General features: G+C 44.1%; 1 protein-coding gene across 1 annotated transcript in view; it reads left to right on the top strand.

Moving 5' to 3' along the window:
• Window positions 1-21,257, top strand: part of plekhh1 (pleckstrin homology domain containing, family H (with MyTH4 domain) member 1) — a 59,602-nt gene that overhangs the window by 24,448 nt on the left and 13,897 nt on the right. Inside the window, 16 exon segments of the mRNA XM_041848152.2 lie at window positions 202-351; window positions 581-664; window positions 1,387-1,468; window positions 1,849-2,420; window positions 2,423-2,452; window positions 8,403-8,537; window positions 8,697-8,912; window positions 9,823-9,901; window positions 10,096-10,187; window positions 10,308-10,455; window positions 11,822-11,961; window positions 12,077-12,187; window positions 12,331-12,417; window positions 17,630-17,791; window positions 18,753-18,833; window positions 20,626-20,805. Of these exon segments, the coding sequence (XP_041704086.2) occupies window positions 202-351; window positions 581-664; window positions 1,387-1,468; window positions 1,849-2,420; window positions 2,423-2,452; window positions 8,403-8,537; window positions 8,697-8,912; window positions 9,823-9,901; window positions 10,096-10,187; window positions 10,308-10,455; window positions 11,822-11,961; window positions 12,077-12,187; window positions 12,331-12,417; window positions 17,630-17,791; window positions 18,753-18,833; window positions 20,626-20,805 (2,349 nt within the window).

The raw sequence follows: 21,257 nt of genomic DNA, 5'->3' as shown, positions 1-21,257 counted from the left end.
AACATTCTCTCTCTTTCACTTTCTGTCTCTGTCTTTGTCTCCCTCTCATTCCTTTAAGTTCTGCACTATGCTCTGGATAACCATCGAGGCTCAGCTTTTGTCTCCTCCTCTACTGATAGTCAGAGAAAGAGCCCATTTATTCCCATCTATCTTGTGAGTCTATGAGCATGTAATCATACTGTAGTTAATGATCTATTACAGGTCCATGTCATGGAAGAGAAGCTGAAATCTGCAAATATACAACCCAGCGAATCAGAGAACTCGTTGTACAGAAGGTACCAGGAGCTGACCAATCAGGTGCAGGAGAAAGATGCTGTGATAAAGAGATTAGAGGTGCGGCTGGAAAAACAGGTATGGAAGTTATAGTGTGAGTCACAAATGGTTTCCTATCCCTTAAATAGTGCACTACTTTTGACCAGAGCTCTATGGCCCCTGGTCAAAAGCAGTGCACTATATAGGGAATATGGTGCCATTTGGGAAGCAACTATAGATAAGGAATATAAATGTCAATTTATGTTCATAATATGTGGGTTATGATGAACCCCTGACTAACCCTAAACCCTGTTTTCTTGGCCTATAGATCTTAGTCAGAGCCCAGGAGGCTAAGATCATTGAGGAGAAGGCTGCTAAAATCAAAGACTGGGTTACATTTAAGCTACGAGAGGTAAGCTAAGTTCAAATACAGTATGCAGTAGGATTGTCACGATACTAGTATGTATCACAATACTATGAAGCAAGGAAACAAAGGAAACAACATGAATTGGACTTCATTTCCTGAAGAAAACAGTTCTAATGTTGGAAAAAACTGCCTTATGTTGTCACTCAGTGTCACATTTGTTTATTTTGCAAGCTACAGATGTAGGACATTTATTTGAGCCAGTTTGCTACAGCAGGAAAATAATCCTCCAGCAACAGGAAATGTGAATGATTATGTGGATTATAATTAATATACATTTTTGTTGGGGTTGATACATTTTTCGTAAGGGAAAATCAAGTATGAAATTTCAAAGTGGAAATTACAAACTTCAGAAGTATTTTTAAACCTCAAATACACTACACATTTTAAATGTACTGCAACAGGGTAATCAAATTAAGATCCTACATCTGTATATCACACAATATTTTACATAAAGTAGGTTTTTAAAGGACCATAGAGTTTAGTCTGCTTTGTGTTTTCTCTTTTTGCCAAGGAAAATCTGGTATCGTAGTATCACAATACTGGCATCGTGTACAATACATATATATCCTATAGAGACCAGCCAGGTCAAAGATTGCATTATTTAAACTGAAACACAAACATAGCTCATGATCAGTTGATAAAGACAATGAGAACAATTAACTCAAAACTTCTACTTATTGTTGTCTTCTTTCTGTACTGTTTTTCAGATGGAGATTGAGAACCAGCAGCTGAAGATGTCCAACCTGAAGCAGGCAGAACAGATTATGATGCTGCAGGACAAACTCCAAGGTGATCCTCCTTCCACTACAACTGTACAAAACTCCTGGGAATTTTAGTTAATCTACTCAGAATACTCTCTGAGAGTACCACACTGTTTTAACAGACAAACACCCTCACCCAGAGGCCTTCGATGCTAGCCACCTGCTAGTAAGCTGTTGTCACCGCAATAACTAGAAGGATCTGTCCGAGTGGGAGTATGTAGATTATGAAGAGAAGGGGGCCCAGCACAGAGCCCTGGAGCACACCCTATGTTACTTTGATAGTATCAGGGCCTAGTCACCTTAGTGGTAACCTGCTGTGGGCCTATGTTCTACAGTACATGTTGTGATATTGCCAAAAGCTGCAGCTGTATCTCTAGATTGACTATCTTTTTCCCTCTTGTTCAATAGCTATCCTGGAGAACCCTTCATCTCCTGGACCAACCACCTCTCCTTCCACAGACACCCACCAGGTACCCTGCAGCCCCATATACCCCCCAAGCTGTCCTGGGACCCCGCCTGCCCAGGAGGAGACAGGCTGGGGAAGACAGACAGGTCCAGGGGACAGGGCAGAGCAGCCCTGTAAGCGGAGCGGTGACAGAGGGGACAGAGGAGACACAACAGGCCACAGCACTGTGACAGTAACCCTGTCAAATACTCCCTCTCTGGGCAGCAGGGGCAGGGAGACTGGGGCTGGACCTGGTAGTCCTGTTCCAACCACTGGAGGTCAGGACCAACCACTAGGTGGCGCTACTCCCAGAGACCACTCCTCGGATGAGCTCAGCAGCAAGTTCCGCTCCCAACGTCTCCGCTCCTCCTCCTCTTCCTCCTCCTCCTCTTCCTCCACCTATGAAACAACCCACGGAGGTCCCAGTACCCCTGACACCCCTTCCCCCACCTCCACCCCTAAAAGCCCTCTCCTCTGCCGTTCTCCATCTAACTCCCACCCCTTCAGACCACCGCCCAGACCCTGACCCTACCCTCCCAAACTGGGACCAGCATGACCCTACCCAAGGTGTGTTAAATTCTACATTCCTAAGTAGTGGCCCTAATCACCTATCATTACGGTGCTATTTCCCTTGCTTGTATTTGTGCACCTGTGTCGTACATTTCTTGTATCTCAGGGACTCTTGGAAAACGGGACAATCTGTACTTTTTCCCCACAAATGTTTCTTAATATTAGCAACATTTGAAATACTGTATATATTTTGATAGACCAAAGTATTAGCTATCACACCATGTAAAGGAACAACCTCCTAATTCTCCGTCAGACACCATAAAAGGCATTTCATTTTTACATTTATTGTCCAACAAGTATTTAAAGGCCTTAATTGTTTAATTCTAACATGATATGTAATACAAATAAGTCTAACTTAATATGTAATACAAATCCCTAAACTTATTTTTGTTTTGTTTAATAGCACTATGCACTGAGTTTCCAAAACATTAGGAACACCTGCTCTTTCCATGACATAGACTGGCCAGGTGAATCCAGGTGAAAGCTACGATCCCTTATTGATGTTACTTGTTAAATCCACTTCAATCAGTGTAGATAAAGGGGAGCAGACGGGTTAAAGAAGGATTTTTAAGCCTTGAGACAATTGAGACATGGATTGTGTATGTGTGCCATTCAGAGGGTGAATGGGCAAGACAAATGGGATATGGTAATAGGTGCCAGGCACACCGGTTTGAGTGTGTCAAGAACTGCAACGCTGCTGGGTTTTTCACGCTCTACAGTTTTCTGTGTGTATCAGGAATGGTCCTCCACCCAAAGGACATCCAGCCAACTTGATACAACTGTGGGAAGCATTGGAGTCAACATGGGGCAGCATCCCTGTGGAATGCTTTCGACACCTTGTAAAGTCCATGCCCCGACAAATTGAGGCTGTTCTGAGGGCAAAAGGGGGTGCAACTCGATATTAAGAAGGTGTTCCTAATGTTTTGAACACTCAGTGTATAACGCTCCAGGGCTAATTTCGTTAGCATTTTGGTATGTTTTTCTAGATTCAGAACTTGAATCAACATTTTTAAAGTGATAATGCCTGAGAAGCCGGTTTGTTATATGTATACCAATATATCCAACAAACACCGGCTTCGAGGGCATTATCACTTTTATACAACTGGTTACCAACATATTCAAATAATGATTGACATATTTTCCATTAAAAACGTTATTTTGATTAATTTATTCGTACTATTTCATCCTTCCACAAGATATAGTCCCGACACAAATCTAGGGTTGCTAGAGACGCGACCCAGTCGTTCGTTCTTTTTGTTCTGTATCTATGGACGCTACCCAGTCGTTCAGTCTTTTTGTTCTGTAAATATAGACGCGATCCAGTCGTTTGTTCTAAATGTTCCATTGCCATACTGGCTGGCAACGTTCTTGCTTGCTAGCTAGCCAACTACGGCTAATTTACAGTTACGTCAAAAAGTTCAGCCAGAATAACAGCCAGCAAAGTAGCAGCATTTGCATTTGTTTAAGCAGTTTTCTAGTGACATTTATTTGGATACATCCATAACAATCAGTTTATGATGCGCGACTTTGCCTGGCAGAGAAAATGTGCTCTCTTGTCAGGACACTGTTCAGACAAAAGAAAGACAATCCATGACATTCATTTGAGCTGATTTTAATAAATGAAACCATACATTATCTTTGTTATCCACCACAGCTGACATAGCTAAAGCTACTTATTGTATGTCACATTTATCTGTACATTCCCTTGGATGAGGAGTCAGTGCTACTACTTCTGCTGCCTTGCTTCAGCCTTTTGGGTGTTGATGGTGCTGCAGTGTTCTCTTTGTTTTCGGCCAGAATGTTGCTCCAGCGTTTTCTGTCTGTCAGTGAGGGACGCCAGTAGCTATGGAGCGAACCTACGCACCGATGACCACTCACTGACATAATCTCCCTAGCTTCTAAACCAGCATTGGCCAGTTTCTGGACTGTCGTGGTCCTGATGCTGTGATGTGTGTATGTAGTTGTTCCCGCTGCCCTGCAGATCTTGGGTAGAAGTGCTGCCAGATATTTCACGCCCATCGACTCTGACGTGTACAAGATCGAGTCCCAGATACACTCTCCTCTCCTTGGGTGGAGATAAAATGCAAGGGCGTTCTCCGGGCTATTCGATAGATATTTCTCCAGTGATGCCACCGGGCATAGTGGGTTCCCTGGATGCTCGAACATGAATCCCTCTTCAACTCCCTGCCCCTCTCCCTTGGGTCCAGGTGATTCTTTGTAGCCTCGTTATATGTGAGAGTGGCGTATCTGAGAGAGAGAATGCGTTGTTATAATATTGTTTTCCAGTAGCCTAATTACGAGTGCAACTTAGAAATAACACAAACAGGCTATGAACAACATACCTTAGACCGTTCTCATCTGTTTTTACGAGGAATTAGTTGGGCTTTAGTTGTCTGATTTATACAAATCTCTGCTGTTGAAAACCAAATGCTATTCTAAAAGAAATGGGAGATAATGTCTAGATACTTTTTATAGTGGAGATCAAGTTTATACATTTCCTGGCAGGGTTGATGAGACAGTGGATTGCGCAGTCAGATGGAACAGAGTAAATAGGCATTTCAACGCCATAGATTTAGCCGGTGGTAACTTGTGAAATAGACACCAGCTGGAATGCAGTTTTAACCAATCAGCATTCAGGATTAGACCCACCCGTTGTATAAAAAGATGGGGGGGAAACAAACATTAGCCCTTAGATAGGGGTGTTAACGTCCGGCCCGCGGGATGATTAAAAAAAAGGTTTAATCTTTGATTTTTTTTTTTAGTATAAAAATGCGCTGCAATTTTTCAATAAAATAAACTGCTGTTCCAATTGCGTCCACTGGATGGCGCAATAGCAATTGTGTTAAGCAAGCAAACTGTTTATTCCGGGGCAGAGCAAGTAGGTCAAGCACGTGCAGCCAATGAGCTACTTTGTTTTGCCCGCAATATTTATTATGGCTTCTACTTTTAACATTATGTGCTTTGGCACCCTCATTGCCCCAATATGTCTCTGTCAAAAAAGAGAAAAGTGGACGCAGAGTGCAGAGTGTTCCAAGAAAAATGGTCATCCTATTTAATCACGGAATTGAATGGGAAAGCTGTATGTTTGGTGTGTTCAGAGCATGTTGCAGTGCTGAAAGAATATAACCTTCGTCGCCACTATGTGAGTCTTCATGCCGACAAATATGACAACTTTCAAGGACAGCGGAGATGAGAGAAGGTGAATGAACTGTTGGCGGGTCTGAAGAAACAGCAGTCTGTGTTTACTCACAGCCGAGACATCAGTGACGCTGCCGTGAAAGCTAGCTACCTCATTGCTAATGAAATCGCAGTGGCTTCAAAACCATTTAGTGAGGGTGAATTTGTAAAAACATGCATGATGAAGGCAGCGGAGATTGTGTGCCCTGAAAAGCGGCAGGCTTTTGCAAATATCAGCCTGACAAGAAACACAGTTGCAGACAGGATTTCCGATCTTTCAGTGGATTTGGACAGCCAGTTGAAGCGTTTTCGGTTGCGTTTTCATTTATTGCGTTTTCGGTTGCAATTGATGAAAGCACGGACATTACAGATGTTGCACAACTGGCCATTTTTTCATCCGCGGAGTTGATGACACATTGACCGTCACCGAGGAGTTCGTGGAGTTGGTGCCGATGACAGATACAACGACAGCAGCTGATATTTTTACCGCACTCGTCGGCGCGCTGGACAGGGTCGGAGTGGACTGGTCCCGCGCTGTCAGCCTGGCTACAGATGGTGCGCCCTCAATGATCAGGAAAAAAGCAGGCGTTGTGACAAAGTTCAGAGAGAAAGTGCAATCTGCAAATGGAGGACGTGATTTTTTGACTTTTCACTGTATTTTGCACCAGGAGGCTTTGTGTTGCAAGTCATTAAAGATGGATAACGTCATGAAGGTGGTCATCCAAACTGTTAATTTCATCCGATCCAGAAGCCTGAATCACCGTCAGTTTGACAGCCTTCTCAGAGAGAAAGACCACATCTATGGCCTGCCATACCATACTGAGGTAAGATGGTTAAGCCGAGGTGCTGTGCTGAGGCGTTTCTTTGATTTACGAGAAGAAATTGAACAGTTCATGGAAGAAAAGGGCAAACCAGTGTTAGAATGTCATTCCGCAGAATGGATGCTGGACCTTGCATTTATGGTGGATGTTACAGAGCACCTGAATAACTTGAACAAACAGCTGGAAGGGCGCAACAAAGTTGTCACGCAGTATTATAACAGCATACGTTCTTTCAAGTTGAAGCTGTCATTGTGGGAGACGCAACTTGCCGGTGGTGATGCAGCTCACTTCCCCTGTCTGAAAAATGTGTGCGCGACCCAACATGTGGCAGACATGAAGCGGTTCAAAGATAAAATAACTGGACTGTTACGGGAGTTTGAGCAACGCTTTCAGATTTATGTTTATATGTTTTTATGTTGATGTGCTATTGTTTTTAATTGATTTTATTTTATTTGTATATTTAACCTATTCTTGATTCTGTGGTTCTTGCACTTGTTTGGGGAACAGGATTTCATTATTCTTATCTACATTTCTGCCTGAGAAATGACACCCTGATATAGTTCTGTGATCTGTGATATACTTCTGTGAATCACTGAGGCATTGTGTGTTTGTGTGTTCTTTGTCCTCAGAACTTTCAAATAACTTGAGGTGTTTTATGATTAATAGTGATGTTGTGCTTGTACTATTTTGGACACACTGTCCTCAGGCTCCAGCTTTATGTTGTATGTTGATCGTATTAAAACAAAGAAAACAATCTGAAGTTGTTGTTTTTAAGTTATATATACCATGATTTTTCCGGTCCGGCCCACTTGGGAATAGATTTTCCTCCATGTGGCCCCTGAGCTAAAATGAGTTTGACACCCCTGCCTTAGATCTTGCAAAGCAAATACTTCAATAGTTTAAGCATATGTTGCAGAATAGTGATACAAAATATCTTATGGGGGTTAGCCATCAGTGAGGGTGTTGACAAGTCAATGACGGAGTTGACAACAAATACTCAATATAAGCATTTGTAAAATATAGAAAATTATTCATTTTAAAATCGCCAGTAAAACATAACCATTCTATCTGATCTTTCCGCAATCTGACAGTTGAGGTTAGACAAAAACCTGACACAGTTTATATTTTACAGAGTCAACAAAAATTTCATTTTTCTTCTTCATTCAAGTGGTATACAAAGTATCAATTTAGATTTTCCTCAGTTGCTTTATGACTAAAACCTAATTAAAAGAAACATATTTGAACCAAAATTCTCATTTTATCTTAATCTATCAGGGAGCTGGAGTTGACAATATTTTTAGTATGAATCTATCAAAAGTAGAGATCTTTACAGACCATGAGTGATCTTGTTGCACGACATGTATTGAGGACATGAACAATTGGTCCTTATGGTGTAGCTAACCCTGCTCATTCCTGATTAATGTAGGATTTTAGACAAATCTGAAGGAGTTGATCAAATCTCCTGACAATTTTTTTTGGAATCACGTTTTTGAGAAAAATATTATTTAAAGTTAGAAAGGGCTATTGCAAGAAACTACATAAGACCTTTTTTTCAGTTCATATTCATTAATGCCAGTTTTTAGAACTTTAAACACTTTTTTGCTGAGTTGGGATCCTTTGCTTCGGACAAGGGCATTTCCAGGCATAGAGCCAACATGGAAATGAAACATTTTGAAAATATTTTGGAAAATTCTAAAAACAAATCTTTCCCCTTATAGAATTGCCCTAAATGTAATTTCTAAGCTCAAATGATGTAACAAAATCTTTTTTTTTACTATAAAAAGAAAGGATTGTCCCAACCTTCAAGAATCCCTGCTCTGTTTGACTGTGCCTATTTGTGATGGCCACTCTGGGATGTAATCAGTTAATAAACTTCGTTGAACTTGAACCACATCAATCAATCAATCAAATTTCAATCAATCATGTCATCTTTATTTGTGAACTAACAGGTGCGGACGCCCCTGACCCCCCGCGACAGCATCCAGCTGGTGAAGAAACACTACAGCCAGCCCCAGCCTGGAGGTCTGGACCGGCTGCACCACCTCAATGTCCCCATAAACACCATGATTGCCTCCAGCATCCAGGTAAAGGGAGGGAGCATGCTCAACTCTATCCTGTTGTACAAAAACAGTGAGAGGGTGCATGAAGTCAACAGTCTGTCACGTAACAATAAAAAAAGGGGACCTGACCTCACTCACTTGATGTAGTTGCAATTGAAGTATTTGTTCTTCTGCACCCTGTAGAGCTATGTGTCCCCTTCCACCTGCAGTCATGTCCTGGAGGAGACAGATATAGATGATGGGCTGCCTGACAGTATGGAGGGGGTGGTAGAGGGGGCCGGGGTAGAAGGTCCTCCCCAGGAACAAGTGTTGTTTATTGGGTTGGCTGAGGAGCTGGAACTGCTGGACCCGGATGTCCTGAAACCCCCCACCCCTCCTCTGCACCGCTTTCCCTCCTGGGTAAGACCAGTGTTGAGGGTAACGCGTTACAAAAGTTACGTGTTACGTAATCAGATTACTTTTATGAGTAACAGAGTAAAGTAACGTGCTACTTTTTCAAATTTTGTCATATTATTACAGTTACTTTGTCAAACAACGCGTGTGTTACTTTTAGAATAATATCTATACCGGGCGCGTGTTTCCATGATCCGATCTCGACTTGTTTCCTCATTTAGTTCTCGAGCGAGCGGAGAAAGGCTGTTCGGAGAAATGTAATGACAGCTGCTGTCCATATAAATGTATAGAGGACGCACCTCTGATCTTTGCCATGGATCGTGTCTGTGTGGCAAGTGTGTGGTCTATAACCAGAACTAGCAGCTCGAGAGAAAGATTTTGAATGAAAAGATAGGAAATCTGTACAGATGTTTGGCTTACAGTATATTTGGCTAATTAAGCAGCCCATAAATATAGCGCAGCACTTGTAGACTAGCACAGAAAAGCAGCGCCACAGATGAAAGGAGACTCTAGTGATCAAACCTGAGTTAGAAAGTAGCGTATCTTTTTTTCATGAAAGTAATGCAAAGTAATATAATAATAACATAACACGTTACTTTCCACACAAAGTAATATTGTAAAGTAATGTGTTACTTTTGTTAAATGTAACTAGTAATATGTAATATATATTTAACATGTTTACATTTTAGTCATTTAGCAGACACTCTTATCCGGAGTGACTTACATTTTCATAATTCTTTCAGTAATCTATCTCACCTGTGGTAAGTTTCAGGGTAAAAATAGTCATTCAACCCATTTTATAAAGAGAGAGAGAGAGAGCTCAATTAGTACTCCATTGTAAAGTGCCAATATATTTCACTGCATCTGTAAAACACAAACACACTCATGCTTGCACATTGATCTATGTGCTCTACAGGAGAGCCGTATCTATGCTGTAGCCAAGTCAGGGATGAGAGTATCAGAGGCGACCGCAGGAGCCAGAGGTCTTGGGCGAGGTGAGTTACCCTGCTGATGTTGGAAAAGACTCTCTGTGCCTGTTTGGGTTACAGTATGGGATCTGTCAGTGCTCCTTTTGATGTAACATCCTATCACCTGAGGGGGCTAAGTAACACCTGTGCAGGAGCGATCTGGGAAGCTTTTATGAGCTCTTTAAAGAGATGTGTAAGGACAGAAACCCTGTTTTCTGCAGGGTCCAGCTTACCGCACTACCCCACCGCAGGACCATTCACTCACCTGATTTACAAGAACATCAGTGTACCCGTGTATACCACACTGAAAGGGGTAAGTACCATACTCTACAGTAGCTCGAACTGTGACAAACTGACAATAACATATCAACTCCCTATGGACTGTGGTATGTGCTGAGGAATATCTAAAAGTCTCTCCTGTGTGTGTCTGCAGAAAGCCACTCAGATCAGCAGTGTGCCCCTGCCTGATGATGACTCTGGTTCGGAGGATGACAGTGGCTCTCTGGCCAGCCTCAGGACCTCCACCCTGGGCACAGACAGGAAGGGAAGCACCCCTGGGAGCCCCCGCGCCGTCAAGAGGGGTGAGCATTGCTACCTCAGCGTTGCTATCCCTCATATAGTTAGCTGACACTGATTTAGTCTGTTCTCCGGTGCTTACTTTCATGTAAGCGGTCTTCCAACGAGGAATAACTATAGGTTGTTGGTCCCTGACACAAGAAGGAACATACACTACATGACCAAAAGTATGTGGACACCGGCTCATCAAACATCTCATTCCAAAATCATGGGCATTAATATGGAGTTGGTCCCCCCTTTGCTGCTATAACAGCCTCCACTCCTCTGGGAAAGCTTTCCACTAGATGTTGGAACATTACTGCGGAGACTTGCTGAAACAGGAAAGGGCCTTCCCCAAACTGTTACCACAAAGTTGGAAGCACAGGATCGTCGAGAATGTAATTGTATGCTGTAGCATTAAAGATTTCCCTTCACTGGAACTAAGGGGCCTAGTCTGAACCATGAAAAACAGCCCCAGTCCATTATTCCTCCTCCACCAAACTTTACAGTTGGCACTATGCGTTGGGGAAGGTAGTGCTCTCCTGCCATCCGCCAAATCCAGATTCATCCGTCGGACTGCCAGATGGTGAAGCGTGATTCATCACTCCAGAGAATGTGTTTCCACTGCTCCAGAGTCCAATGGCGGCGAGCTTTACATCACTCCAGCCGACGCTTGGCATTGCGCATGGTGATCTTAGGCTTGTGTGCAGCTGCTCGGCCATGGAAACCCATTTCATGAAGCTCCCGACTAACAGTTCTTGTGCTGACGTTGCTTTCAGAGGCAGTTTGGAACTTGGTAGTGAGTGTTGCAACCGAGGACAGACGATTTTTACGGGCTACGCACTTCAGCACTCGGCGGTCCCATTCTGTGAGCTTGTGTGGCCTACCACTTCGCGGCTGAGCTGTTGTTGCTCCTAGACGTTTCCACTTCACAATAACAGCACTTACAGTTGACTTTAGCTTCAGTAAAGCCATTTTACTGCCAATGTTTGTCTATGGAGATTGCATGGCTGTCTGCTCGGTTTTAAACACCTGTCAGCAACAGGTGTGGCTGAAATAGCCGAATCCCCTAATTTGAAGGGTTGTCCACAATCTTTTGTCTATATAGTGTAGTTACAGGGTCTACATCAGTGTTTCTGAACTTTTTTGTACTGTACCAGGGACCAACAAGCTGTGGTTCTTCTCTATGGAGGCCTGCTTACATGTAAACTAGTACTTGAGAACTAACTAAATGAGTGCCAGGCTAGCTAACCATCTAAGGGACCATACAGCGACATCTGGAGGACCAGTTGAGAGACACTGGTCTAGTGTTTGACAATAAGTCCATCAGCTGTCCGTCACCTGAGTCACCTGTCTGTCAGTTTGTTGACCTCTGACCTTTGACCTTTCCAGGTGTGTCCATGTCATCCATCAGCTCTGAGAGTGACTACGCCATCCCACCTGATGCCTACTCCCTGGACTCTGACTACTCTGAGCCGGAACACAAAGTCCAGAGAACATCATCATACTCCTGTGAGAGCCTGCGAGAGCCTGTGAGTGACCATTTACAGTACGATACGATACAGTGCAAAATTAAACAAAATGATACCATACCATACCGCACGAACAGAACGATACAATACAACAATACTATATGTCCCCATACAGGAGATGCTGGAGAAGTCAGGGTACCTGCTGAAGATGGGCAGTCAGGTGAAGGCCTGGAAGAGACGCTGGTTCATCCTGAGGAACGGAGAGATACTCTACTACAAGTCTCCTGTGAGTCTCCACACGTCATCACTATCTGCTTTATCACCATCTGTTTTTCTGACAGAATTAGTTCTACAAGATTGCTCTAGCTTGGTCCCAGATCTGTTTGAGCTGTATTGCCAACTCCTATGGTCTTTGTCATGGTCTTTCAGAGCGACGTTATACGGAAGCCTCAGGGTCAGATGGAGCTGAACTCTTCCTGCAGGATCGCCCGTGGAGAAGGAGCACAGACCTTCCAGGTGAGTGATAGTGAAGAGGGACTGAAAACCAACATTTGGTTCTGCTTCCCTAGAATACCTGTACACACGCACACACCCTAACCTACCACCAGTACCAAACTGGGTCAAAGAGAAAGTGCAGCACGCAGACGGGCTTAACATCATCAGCTATAGCCTTGCAGGGAATGAAATGTTGTGTTCTAAAGCTGATCCTTATCTTTACTGACCTGGTGATGCTACTGTATCGCTGACCACTTAGAGTGTGTGTGTGTGTGTATGTGTGTGTGTCTGTGGGTCTGTGTGTGTGTGCGTGCATGTGTGTGTGTGTGCATGCGTGTGTGCGGGGCGTGCATCCGTGTGAAAATGGTGCTGGAATGTATAGCGGCCGTTTTACGAGCTCCTGACCAATTCTGCTAGGTTGTGTGTTTTCTTGCACTGATGTTAACTTGTTTTTGTACATAATGTTTTCGCCGTCATTTCCAATGACCGAAAAGAGCTTCTGGACATCAGAACAGCGATCATTAACCTAGATTTGTCTGAAGATTTCTACTTCAATGAGTCAGTGGCGCAGGACATACTGCTCACCACGGAACAAGCCCTAATCCCCGACACTCGGAAGAGAAAGAGATGGTGATATAGAGGCCGATGTGTGGGCACACTGATGAAACTACGGAGAGTAAATAAACCCCCTCTACCATCTGTTCTATTGGCAAATGTACAATCACTGGAGAATAAACTGGACGAGCTCCGTTCGAGACTATCCTATCAACGGGACCTGAAGAACTGTAATATCCTATGTTTCTCGGAAACTTAGCTGAACAAGGACATGGATAATATTCTAGCTGTTTTTTACTATGCATCGGCAGGACAGAATGGCAGCGTTGGGTAAGCTCAAAGGGGGTGGTGTGGGTCCCTTTGTTAACAACAGCTGGTGCCCAATCTCTAATATTAAGGAAGTCTCAAGGTTCTGCTCACCTGAGTTAAAATACCTCATGATAAACTGTAGACCATAGTATTTACCAATATTTTTCATAGCTGTCTATTTACCACCACAAACTGATGCTGGCTCTAAGACCGCACTCAACAAGCTGTATAGGGCCATAAACAAACAAGAAAATCCTCATCCAGAGGCGGAGCTCCTAGTGGCCGGTGATTTTAATGCAGGAAAACTGAAATCCGTCTTACCTAATTTCTACCAGCATGTCACCTGTGCAATTAGAGGTGAAAAAACTCTAGATCACCTTTACTCCACACACAGAGAGGCATACAAAGCTCTCCCTCGCCCTCCATTTGGCAAATCTGACCATAACTCTATCCTCCTGATTCCGGCTTACAAGCAAATCTCAAACAGGAAGTACCAGTCACGCATTCAATACGGAGTGGTTCGATGAAGCGGATGCTAAGCTACAGGACTGTTTCGCTAGCACAGACTGGAATGTGTTCCGGGACTCATTCGATGGAAATGAGGAGTTTACCACATCAGTCACCGGCTTCATTAATAAGTGCATCAATGATGTCATCCCCACAGTGACCATATGTACAGTACATATCCCAACCAGAAGCCATGGATTACAGGCAACATCTGCACTGAGCTAAAAGCTAGAGCTGCCGCTTTCAAGGAGCCGTACACTAACCCGGACGCTTTTAAGATATCCCACTATGCCTTCCGACGAACCATCAAAGGCAGAGTGTCAATAAAGGACTAAGATCGAATCCTACTACACCGGCGCTGACGCTCGTCGGATGTGGCAGGGCTCGCAAACTATCACAGATTACAAAGGAAATCCCAGCCGCGAGCTGTCCAGTGACGCGAGCCTACCAGACGAGCGCAATGTCTTCCATGTTCGCTTTGAGGCAAGCAACAATGAATCATGCGTGACAGCACCAACTGTTCCGGACGATTGTATGATCACGCTCTCCACAGCCGATGTGATTAAGACCTTTAAACAGGTTAACATTCACAAGGCCGGATAAGGATGCATTCTCAGAGCATGCACTGACCAGCTGGCAAGTGTCTTCACACACATTTTCAACCTCTCCCTGACCAAGTCTGTAATACCTACATATTTCAAGCAGACCATCATAGTCCCTGTGCCCAAGAATGCCAAGTTAACCTGTCTAAATGACTATCGCTGCGGAGCACTCACATCTGCAGCCATGAAATGCTTTGAAAGGCTGATCATGGATCACATCAACATCATCATCCTAGACACCCTGGACCCACTCCAATTCAGATCCACAGATGATGCAATCTCTATTGCTCTCCATACTGCCCTTTCCCATCCGCCACGCTGACTCTCAACATGGGGGCCCCTCAGGTGTGCGTGCTTAGTCCCCTCCTGTACTCCCTGTTCACCCATGACTGCGTGGCCGTGCACAACTCCAACACCATCATTAAGTTTGCAGATGACACAACGGTAGTAGGCCTGATCACAAACTACAATGAGACAGCCTATAGGGAGGAGGTGAGAGATCTGGCAATGTGGTGCCAGGGAAACAACCTCTCCCTTAGCAAGACAAATGAGCTGATCGTGGACTACAGGAAATGGAGGGCCGAGCACGCCCCCATTCACATCGACAGGGCTGTAGTGGAGTGGGTTGAGAGCTTCAAGTTCCTTGGTGTCCACATCACTAAGGATCTATCATGGTCCAAACACACCAACACAGTTGTGAAGAGGGCACGACAATGCCTCTTCCCCCTCAGGAGGGTGAAAATATTTGGCATGGGCCCTCAGATCCTCAAAAAGTTATACAGCTGCACCATTGAGAGCATCTTGACTGGCTTCATCACCGCTTGGTATGGCAACTGCTTGGCATCCGACCTCAAGGCGCTACAGAGGGTAGTGCGGACAGCCCAGTACATCACTGGGGCCAAGCTCCCTGCCATCCAGGACCTCTATAACAGGCGGTGTCAGAGGAAGGCCCTAAAAATGGTCAAAGACTCCAGCCACCCAAGTCATATACTGTTCTCTTGGAAAGCAGTACCGATGCACCAATTCTGGAACGAACAGGACCCTAAACAGATTCTACTCCCAAGCCATAAGAATGCAAAATGTTTAGTTAAATACACTGCTCAAAAAAATAAAGGGAACACTAAAATAACACATCCTAGATCTGAATGAATGAAATAATCTTATTAAATACTTTTTTCTTTACATAGTTGAATGTGCTGACAACAAAATCACACAAAAATGATCAATGGAAATCAAATGTATCAACCCATGGAGGTCTGGATTTGGAGTCACCCTCAAAATTAAAGTGGAAAACCACACTACAGGCTGATCCAACTTTGATGTAATGTCCTTAAAACAAGTCAAAATGAGGCTCAGTAGTGTGTGTGGCCTCCACGTGCCTGTATGACCTCCCTACAACGCCTGGGCATGCTCCTGATGAGGTGGCGGATGGTCTCCTGAGGGATCTCCTCCCAGACCTGGACTAAAGCATCCGCCAACTCCTGGACAGTCTGTGGTGCAACGTGGCGTTGGTGGATGGAGCGAGACATGATGTCCCAGATGTGCTCAATTGGATTCAGGTCTGGGGGAACGGGTGGGCCAGTCCATAGCATCAATGCCTTCCTCTTGCAGGATCTGCTGACACACTCCAGCCACATGAGGTCTAGCATTGTCTTGCATTAGGAGGAACCCAGGGCCAACCGCACCAGCATATGGTCTCACAAGGGGTCTGAGGATCTCATCTCGGTACCTAATGGCAGTCAGGCTACCTCTGGCGAGCACATGGAGGGCTGTGCGGCCCCCCAAAGAAATGCCACCCCACACCATGACTGACCCACCGCCAAACCGGTCATGCTGGAGGATGTTGCAGGCAGCAGAACGTTCTCCACGGCGTCTCCAGACCCTGTCACGTCTGTCACATGTGCTCAGTGTGAACCAGCTTTCATCTGTGAAGAGCACAGGGCGCCAGTGGCGAATTTGCCAATCTTGGTGTTCTCTGGCAAATGCCAAACGTCCTGCACGGTGTTGGGCTGTAAGCACAACCCCCCACCTGTGGACGTCGGGCCCTCATACCACCCTCATGGAGTCTGTTTCTGACCGTTTGAGCAGACACATGCACATTTGTGGCCTGCTGGAGGTCATTTTGCAGGGCTCTGGCAGTGCTCCTCCTGCTCCTCCTTGCACAAAGGCGGAGGTAGCAGTCCTGCTGCTGGGTTGTTGCCCTCCTACGGCCTCCTCCACGTCTCCTGATGTACTGGCCTGTCTCCTGGTAGTGCCTCCATGCTCTGGACACTATGCTGACAGACACAGCAAACCTTCTTGCCACAGCTCGCATTGATGTGCCATCCTGGATGAGCTGCACTACCTGAGCCACTTGTGTGGGTTGTAGATTCCGTCTCATGCTACCACTAGAGTGAAAGCACCGCCAGCATTCAAAAGTGACCAAAACATCAGCCAGGAAGCATAAGAACTGAGAAGTGGTCTGTGGTCACCACCTGCAAAACCAGTCCTTTATTGGGGGTGTCTTGCTAATTGCCTATAATTTCCACCTGTTGTCTATTCCATTTGCACAACAGCATGTGAAATGTATTGTCAATCAGTGTTGCTTCCTAAGTGGACAGTTTGATTTCACAGAAGTGTGATTGACTTGGAGTGACATTGTGTTGTTTAAGTGTTCCCTTTATTTTTTTGAGCAGTGTAGTTAACCAAATAGCTACCCGGACTATCTGCACTGACCCTTTTTGCACTAACTTTGACTCATCACATATGCTGCTGCTACTGTTTACTATCTGTCACTTTATTCCTAGTTATATGTACATATTTACCTCAATTACCTCGTACCCCTGCACATCGACTCGGTACTGGTACCCCATATATATAGTGTATTTATTATTACGGGTTTTACTTTTTATTATTTCTCTATTTTCTTTCTCTCTGCATTGCTGGGAAGGGCCCGTAAGTTAAAAACATGCATTTCACTGTTAGTCCACACCTGTTGTTTATGAAGCATGTGACAAATAACATTTGATTTGAAAATATGAAAATGTATGCACTCACTAACTGTAAGTCGCTCTGGATAAGAGCGTCTGCTAAATGACTAAAATGTCAAATGTAAAATTTGATTTGTGTGCCTGTGTGTGTGTGTGCTTGCTTACGTGTATGTGTCTGTGCCTACCTACCTGCCTGCACAGGCACACTTTCACAGGCACACTTTCACAGGCATGCTTTCACACTCGTTAATGCATTTCTCTCATATTTTCTCATTCTCCTGTTCTAATCAGTTGATAACGGAGAAGAAGACGTTCTACCTGACGGCTGACTCTCCCAACATCTTAGAGGAGTGGATCAGAGTTCTACAGAACATCCTCAAGGTCCAGGCCAGCAGCCCTGTCGCCATGGAGACCACCGCAGCCAAACCCACCGTGAGGGGCTGGCTCACTAAGGTCAGGGGTCAATGCTTCACTGTGCTGTAGCCGGGGCCTAAGAGATGAGAAACAGACAGCACGTTTAAGGGGATTGGCTTGAGCAAGGCGAGGTACAGAATTGCTTATCTTGATCACATAATGAGTGGTTCATTGGGATGTAAGCAGGATGATTTGTAGATCACAGATTCTGGACTTGCTCAGGCGATCCTCTCAAACACACAGAGAGTTTTCATGGAAGCTTTTAATTTACCGTTTTAATGGAAGGACAACCCTTGTTTCAAAGGCAATACAGAACAATACAGCTATTCTCACCCAATATAGAGAGACCTATTATATCAACAATATGTTTCATATTAGGACACAGTCAGGAAAGTTTTAACTAACAATTTTTTCGATTGTAATTCACAGTTTGCCGGAAGGCATTCACTTCAGGCAGATTCCTGGAAAGCTAATTCCCATTGGGACACGGCTATGGTCAGGATCCCTTGCTGGTCAGGGGATGATGGAATGTTTGAGTGATAGCCCCCCTTTCACTCCATCCCCCTCTGGCTCTCTCCTGTCTCTCTCCACTGAGGTGTATCTGTCTATGGTTAATACAGGGGGCTAGGTGACCTTCTAACATCAGAGGGGTGTGTGTTACGGCTGACTGACAGATGAACCCTCTCCCTACTCTTCCTTTACAGAGGCTTTGATCTCTACACTATGACGTTATACACCTCAGAGCTCTGTAGTGATGTACTGTTGGTTCACTATCTCGCTCGCTGCATATTTGGCCTTTGACCCTGATGAAGAGATGTACAGCTGGGATTATGAGTCATGATGACGTGTAGCCAGAAGTCCACGCACACACCCACTCTCTAGTGCCACCTGGTGTTCAAATGAGAAAAATACTATACAGTCAGTGGTGTTGAATGTATTACCCTTACACATTCTCATCTCTCTCTCACTCTCTTTCTCTCTTTCTTTCTCTCTCCTCTAGGTGAAGCATGGCCACTCTAAGCTGGTGTGGTGCTCTCTGGTCAGCAAGGTGTTTTATTACTACAGGAACCAGGATGACAAGGTACTCCCTTCCTTTTCTCCTCCTAAACTTACCTTCATGTGTCCTCCATTGTTGCCAGTCTCTATATCAGGGGTGCTCAAACTTTTGGGCTTGGTGGGCCGCGGGCCGAACAATAAAGGGAAGCAAAATATTTATACATATTTTCTAAATATTTAGTTACAAAAATAAAAGGTAAGCAATAGCTTTTTAGGGTCTTCAATCAATAGCTTTTTAAAATGTAATCATAAAATTACACTTCAAACATTAATCAAATCGTAACCATATATTTTGACACCTAACAACACATTCTGATTACCAGTATTAAAGATGTATTAAAATTGTTACAATTATAGCATAGAAACTCCAATCAAGTTTCTATGTTCATAAAGCTAATAACTTGAAAAACAACTGTAGCTTTAAAGTTAAAGGTGTTACACAGGATTTCAGAAAATGTAATTTCAGAAAATGTCCATAATATATCTGTCAATAATAGTGTAATGATAATGTTTCACAGTATTACTTACTCGCCAGTGTTGTGATTCGCCTATTGATTTCTCCCGTGGGAGCGGCATCTGTTGTCAAAATGGGAAAGCTGTTCTGACTCTGTGGCTGTGTTATCTAGTGAAAATCGCTCTGTCATTTCCTGGTTGCTAAAATTCTAAGCTGTTCGCTCAATTTCAGTTTGTGAGAAAACAAACACTGAATAGTGCAGGGAATCATTGTACCATCTAAATCACTGTGAAATATATTTCCAAAAACAAAAAAATTTGTTTTTACAGCTGTTTGAAGCGGTTTTGGTCCACCTGCTTCAAACAGCTGAAAAAAAAACATATTTTTTGTTGTTGAAAATATATTTCACAGCCATTTAGATGGTACACTGATTCCCTGCATTATTCAGTGCTTGTATTTTCACATAAACTGAAATTGAGCGAACAGCTTAGAATTTTAGCAACCAGGAAATGACAGAGATTTCCACTAGATAATACAGCCACAAAGTCAGAACAGCTTTCCCATTTTGAAATTATAATGCAAACATTCAAAACAATCCTATGTGTATGTAACCGGTGTGAAATGGCTAGCTAGTTAGCGGTGCGCGCTAGTGGCATTTCAATCGGTGACGTCACTCGCTCTGAGACTTTGAAATAGTTGTTTCCCTTGCTCTGCAAGGGCCGCGGCTTTTGTGGAGCGACGGGTAACGGTGCTTCGAGGGTGACTGTTGTCGATGTGTGCAGAGGGTCCCTGGTTCAAGCCCAGGTAGGGGCGAGGAGAGGGACGGAAGCAAGACTGTTACATGTAGCACCTTTAATGTCCTGCAATTCCACATATTTCGTCATGGGATGGAGTTTTTTTCTCTCTCTCAGTTTTAATGCTAATTCCCTGCATTTCTACACATTTTGCCATGATTTATGCTACGTTCAAATGATATCTGAGTGAGAGTGACTAACAAAATCAATGGGGGCCCTCTGGAGGTCAGGGCCCCTTGGCACGTGCCTTGGGTGCCCGGGTCAATCATTTAATAATTTGGACATGATTACTACAAGGCTTTGATAGCTGGCTAGACTAACTTACCTAGTAATCTATAAAATGTTAGCTGACATGGATTAATTGATTGACTGTCAGTGACTGACATAACATGAGGAACACTGCTGATGCACTACCAAATGTATACATTTTTTGGTTAGGGGCCCTCTAGTGGTCGTGGCAGGCCAAATCAGACGTCGCCCCAGTTTGGTTGGCTCTGCTCTATATCATATGTGAATATATTCCCTAAATGTGTGTGTGTGTGTTGGTGTGTGTGTGTTTCACGTCTCAGCTCCCCCTAGGCCAGCTGCAGATGCGCGAGGCGGCGGTGGAGGAGGTGGACAGGTCATGTGACTCGGACGAGGACTACGAGGCCAGTGGGCGTGGCTTCTTGTCGTCCCATTGTACCCTAGTGGTCCACCCCAGAGAGCAGAGCCCCACCTACCTGCTCATAGGCACCAAGCAAGAGAAGGTAAAGCACTCTAAAACTACATTACCCATACACCCCCTCACCTACATGCTCATAGGCACCAAGCAAGAGAAGGTACAGTACTTATAACTCCACACTAACCCTAACCCTAACCTTAAACCTAATTGCCTAAATCTTACCTATGACCTCTTCCTATGGAGATAGATAAGTGCCAGTATTATGTAAAGAAGTACAGTACAACTAACAATATTTGTAAACAGGAAACACAATACTCAAATGTAAATTGCTATCCACAGACAAATCAAATCAAATTGTATTTCTCACATGCGCTGAATACAACAGTGTAGACCTTACCGTGAAATGCTTACATGCCCTTAACCAACAATGCAGCATTTTTCTTTTAAAGTAAGAAAATATTTGGCCATATACCACTCCCCCTCTGGCCTTATTGTTTAAATATAATACACAGCCACATTTTGGCACTTACCAAAATG

Source organism: Coregonus clupeaformis, chromosome 25, assembly GCF_020615455.1.
Source record: "Coregonus clupeaformis isolate EN_2021a chromosome 25, ASM2061545v1, whole genome shotgun sequence".
NCBI lineage: Eukaryota > Metazoa > Chordata > Actinopteri > Salmoniformes > Salmonidae > Coregonus > Coregonus clupeaformis.
This window is presented reverse-complemented; position numbering and strand designations above follow the sequence as displayed.